The following is a 5,153-nucleotide window of genomic DNA, read 5'->3' as shown; positions in this document are numbered from 1 at the left end:
ACCAGCTACAGATTCAGTTCCTTGTGCAGCATCTGCTGATGAAGTGTCATCCGACAAATGTAAAAGTGAGTGTACAGTGAACTATAGTTCATGTAGCATCATAAATATTTTATTATTTACAGAAAAGACACCAGAGCTGAAACAACTAATGAAGATATTCATGCCATCAGTTAATCATTATGAGCTAATAGGAATAGGATTAGGTGTTGATGTATCTGATCTTCAGCCACTACCTACCATGACTGTTACTAACCTACGTCTTGTCTTCCAGAGGTGGATGGATTCAGGTCAAGATGTTAATTGGGATAAACTAATTGAAGTGTGTCAGGATTATCCAGAGCAGCTTGGTAAAGCAAAAAATACACTAGACAATTTACTATTGTAAACTAAATAAAATTTTCACTTAATATTATTATCTTTTTATAGCTGCAGCCACTCAACATGAGTTATTAATAATATTATTATTTTATGTAACAGTTTTTAAAATGTTATCAAAATTTTTACACATAATCTTTGTTGTTACTACAAGTCAAATCATGCGTTTGCCCCATTAGATACATGCAGTGAAGAAACTTTACTCATTATATCTACCCATGTGTATACATGTGGTGTATCTAGGAGTGTAAAGGGTCAATCCTGTGAGGAGGTCCTTCTTCAACAACCCGTTAGTCATATCAATCTCATTGACTGGACCACTTGTGAGACAATAGACAATGTAATAACTTCTAGTGTAACATTAAAAGATTGATACTTTTATCTTGTGTATTCATCAATGGATCTGGTGTAATGTATCACATAATGTAGGCTACACTGACCCTTAATTTTGATTTTTAGTTTAATGTGCATTACTTAAATAATTTTTTAAAAGAACAGGCCAGTACTGTGTACTGCTCATGATCAGATGCATGGTATAGGTGTTCCCAGTACTGTGTACTACTCATGATCAGATGCATGGTATAGGTGTTCCAAGTACTGTATACTGCTCATGCTCAGATGCATGGTATAGGTGTTCCCAGTACTGTGTACTGCTCATGCTCAGATGCATGGTATAGGTGTTCATGGTATAGGTGTTCCCAGTACTGTGTACTATTCATGCTCAGATGCATGGTATAGGTGTTCCCAGTACTGTGTACTGCTCATGTTCAGATGCATGGTATAGGTGTTCCCAGTACTGTGTACTGCTCATGTTCAGATGCATGGTATAGGTGTTCCCAGTACTGTGTACTGCTCATGCTCAGATGACCTGAATAAAGGAATGGAGCTACCATGACATTATAATGAAAGACAGAGAGAGTGAATACAAGATAGAGTTAATTGTTTCACAATACATTATACTAAAGTATGTCCATTCTATACTACTGGAGAAAGGGAGGATTGATGTCTTTGTGTTGGTTTCAAGGTTTTGGTTTTGGTGGTATTGGAGGAGGAATATCCAGACCACCTAACCTATCCATGATCAGCTCTTGAGTAGTGGACTTCCTCTAGAGGAGAGGGAGGGAGGAAGAGAGAGGGGGGAGAGATAATGGTTGTGTCACTCCATACAGTATAATGTGTATTGGCTTACAATTCCATTGACTGCTGCATAGACTACTCTTTCCTCAGTGGGTGGTTTATTCTTTGGTGTTCTCTTACCAGCTGCTATTGATAGATCAGCATACAATACTTTATGAGGAGCAGCTGGAGGAGGAATGGGAGGAGGAACAGACTAGGAGGAGAGAGAGAGAGAGGATGCATAAGATACCATTACATGTACATGTACATTATCATTACTTTGTTGTTAACTGATGCATATACCACTGGTTGTTCTTGTGTTGGTGCTGCCTGTGGTCTCTTCCCTTTAGCAGCAATAGCCAGATCAGCATACACTGGCTTATGAGCTGATTCATCAACTAACACCTATTGAATATAACAACATGAACCTTAATTACTAATGTAGATACCTTATGTACTAATATACCTTATACTAATGTACATACCTATACTAATGCATTTACATGTACTTATGGTATGTGTTATTAGTTACTATAAGGTGGTACATCAGATTACATAAGGATAAGTTCACCTAATTACATTAAAAGCTAAAAGGATGTACTCAATTCACCCATTACCCCTCTTCCCTTCCTTTTCATGATACAATACATAATGTACATGTAGTTCATTAAACCCAATACATTATGCACATGTAGTTCATTAAACCCAATACATTATGTTCATGTAGTTCATTAAACCCAATACATTATGTACATGTACTTCATTAAACCCAATACATTATGTACATGTAGTTTATTAAACCCAATACATTATGTACATGTAGTTCATTAAACCCAATACATTATGTACATGTAGTTCATTAAACCCAATACATTATGTACATGTAGTTCATTAAACCCAATACATTATGTGTAGGATACACATAATGTCTGGAGGTGGTTATGGGTACTTGTATCATGGGAAGCCATAAGATGAAAGGCACCGAGTTGGGTTTATATCTGGTAGACGATCACTTCCGGTGCAATATACATATTTACCAGGATGTGACATAGCTATGATTAAAGGCACCGATTGCACCGGAAGTAATGCTTGGCTTGTTCAGTTGTGATAACAATGATAACAAAAGGTCATTTGTAAAACAGCAAAATATGTTATAAATAAAAGATTTTGTAAATAAACTGATATAATAGTAGTCTTTACTCTGCAAAGATTGATTGAATTGCATGCCCATTATATTCCAGAATGATTTCAGTCATCGCGACGACCTTTCATCAACAAGTGTAGCTCCTACTAGTCAATTTGAGATGAATTCTGTACCTCTAGAAACATCTAAAGAGTATTCTTTACTGCTAGTTAACATTTTTACCACCACACCGCCATTGCGTAAGTACCTTCATATCTCTATTAGTGTCCAAGGGTTCAAAACCTGTACTAATTTCTTCAATTTCATCAGCACTAATGAAGGCTAACCTTTATTGAGCGCTTTACACATTTTCATTCGCTTCTTTTGCTGCTTTTTCTTATGGTTCTCCTTCTCCTTCAGCCATATTGGTGCCTTACAGTTGTACCACGTGCTACTGAGCATGCGCATAACCTTTCCTTCTTATGGCTTCCCATTATACAAGCCATATAGAACATGACCTTTCCCTCGTGGGTGTATCAGATATACACTCAAATGATATTCATAATCCCTCGGGCTACGCCCTCGGGATTATGAATATCATTTTCGTGTATATCTGATACACCACTCGGGGTCATGTTCTATATATTACATAACTCCCGGGAGATAAGTGGTCAAGGGCATAGCCTGAGACCACTTATCTCAAGGGAGTTATGTACCCATAACCACCTCCAGACAGGGATGTATTTGACTTATGCCATGGTAAAGTATTGCAGTATTGTTCTTATGTAAACTGTGATACCATTGCTGTATTGTTCTTGTCTAAACTGTGAAAACCCACACTGTCAGCAGGGTGGTTATGGGCATATAACTCCTGCTAAACATCAAAGGTTTCCATGGTAACCACCCATGCACCATGGTATAAGTACGTGTAGTTCATTAAACCCAATACATTATGTCAAGAGTGGATTATGTACATGTATCCATACCTGGTTGTTGGTGTTTTTATTAATGGTTGAATATAGTCCAGTAGCACCAGTAGACAGACCCTGTTGACCCTTATTCTATTAATAATACATTATATGATCCATTAAACAATCCTCATTAATGAGTGACCTCTCCCTCTCTCTTCAATACAGAGTATTCCTGTACTCCCTCAGGATTATAGGCAGGAGGGACAGGAGGAGGAGTATCATCGTCTTGATTGAGTGTTGAATAAAGTGGACCAGCTCCTTGTTGTTGTTGTTGTTTTTTCTTTTTCTATTATACATTATTGTTATTGTATGTCTGGTATTTTGTTTATTATACCTCTCCCTCTCTCTTCAGTTTAGAGTATTCTTGTACTCCATTAGGATTATAGGCTGGTACTGGTGGGGGAGTATCATCATCATCACTAGCTCTAAAAACACTGTACTGACCTAGTGAATATTGTATTAATAGTAATAATGTATATATAATTACTGAGTCTATACTTAATACTGATCACTATAAAACCTTTGCTTAAGCACATTGCCTATCATGTCCTCTTGTCTATCATGTGCTAGTTCATTGTATCTTACAGTCAAACATATGATTACCCTGTGTAGGCTGTTGTCAGCTTATTGTGTGGTACATGTATACACATATGATTCATGTCATGACAGGTAGAGGAAGGTTAATGTTATTCTTGCTAATGTACACTAAACGATGACTGGATATAAGTATTTGTAATAATAATATTAACAAATGCTGTTCGAATAGCTCCTAATATAATAGGAACAATACTTGATTCACTAGCGGTCACATACACTGAGCTGCTATTTAACATGTACTTGAAAATTTGTGTGTAGTGTTTGTACACCACAGCCATTTTTTGTTTATAAACTTTCCGTGTACTAGCTCTTCCGTAAACTGCGCCAGTATCCCTTTAATCAAGCAAATACGGTATATATATCAATAGAGAGTAATCTATAGAATTTTTGAATGGTTAACTTATAAACTTAACCCTGTCTTAAACTATCAATACCGTATAGCGGGAAATTTTGGAGGGAATTAAATTTGGTGAATTTGGCATTTTGATAGCCATTCACCAAAATAAAATCTACCATTTTGAGCCATTATACACATGCTCAATGGCACATGGCCACTAATTCGCCAAAATAAAATCTGCTAATCAACAAAATTTAGCAATTTGCCAAATTTTAGTCCCTCCAAAATTTCCCGCTATACAGTATAAACAACTAAACATTTGACTCGTTCTAAACAAGCAAGGATATACATGTAGTAGTAACAGTTAATTAATTGAATTTAACTCCACATGTTGCAATTGTTCTAGTGACTTAGAGAGGACCCCATGATGTTGCATTGAGTATTATGCTCGTGAATATCATTTGCATCTCATTACATTATTTTGTCAATAATCATGTTTTACACAAATTTTTGAGTAACTTTAAAAATTCATAAGAATCCAATTTTGATCAGAATCAGCTCAAACTTGCTACAAAACATAAGTAAATGTATATGCATCAGAAAATATTATTAAAACTAAAATTTCTCTCCTTTT

General features: G+C 36.1%; 1 protein-coding gene and 1 long non-coding RNA gene across 2 annotated transcripts in view; both read right to left on the bottom strand.

Moving 5' to 3' along the window:
* Positions 1–1,388: 1,388 nt before the first annotated feature.
* Positions 1,389–5,153, bottom strand: part of LOC109589003 (uncharacterized) — a 4,592-nt gene continuing 827 nt past the window's right edge. Inside the window, exons 3-7 of the mRNA XM_020005125.1 lie at positions 3,920–4,019; positions 3,601–3,675; positions 1,771–1,896; positions 1,565–1,705; positions 1,389–1,481 (exon numbers count right to left, since the gene is read on the bottom strand). Of these exons, the coding sequence (XP_019860684.1) occupies positions 1,395–1,481; positions 1,565–1,705; positions 1,771–1,896; positions 3,601–3,675; positions 3,920–4,019 (529 nt within the window). The 3' untranslated portion in view covers positions 1,389–1,394. The remainder of the gene's footprint in view (positions 1,482–1,564; positions 1,706–1,770; positions 1,897–3,600; positions 3,676–3,919; positions 4,020–5,153) is intronic.
* Positions 2,577–3,261, bottom strand: LOC109589004 (uncharacterized). Its single transcript, XR_002188466.1, has 3 exons — positions 2,962–3,261; positions 2,883–2,917; positions 2,577–2,810 (listed from the first exon to the last, which is right to left on the bottom strand). It is a non-coding gene; the product is annotated as an uncharacterized LOC109589004 (long non-coding RNA).

This window comes from Amphimedon queenslandica, unplaced genomic scaffold (assembly GCF_000090795.2).
Source record: "Amphimedon queenslandica unplaced genomic scaffold, v1.1 AMPQUscaffold_11710, whole genome shotgun sequence".
Taxonomy (NCBI): domain Eukaryota; kingdom Metazoa; phylum Porifera; class Demospongiae; order Haplosclerida; family Niphatidae; genus Amphimedon; species Amphimedon queenslandica.
The sequence above is the reverse complement of the archived record's forward strand: the minus strand, read 5'-3'. Positions and strand labels throughout refer to the sequence as shown.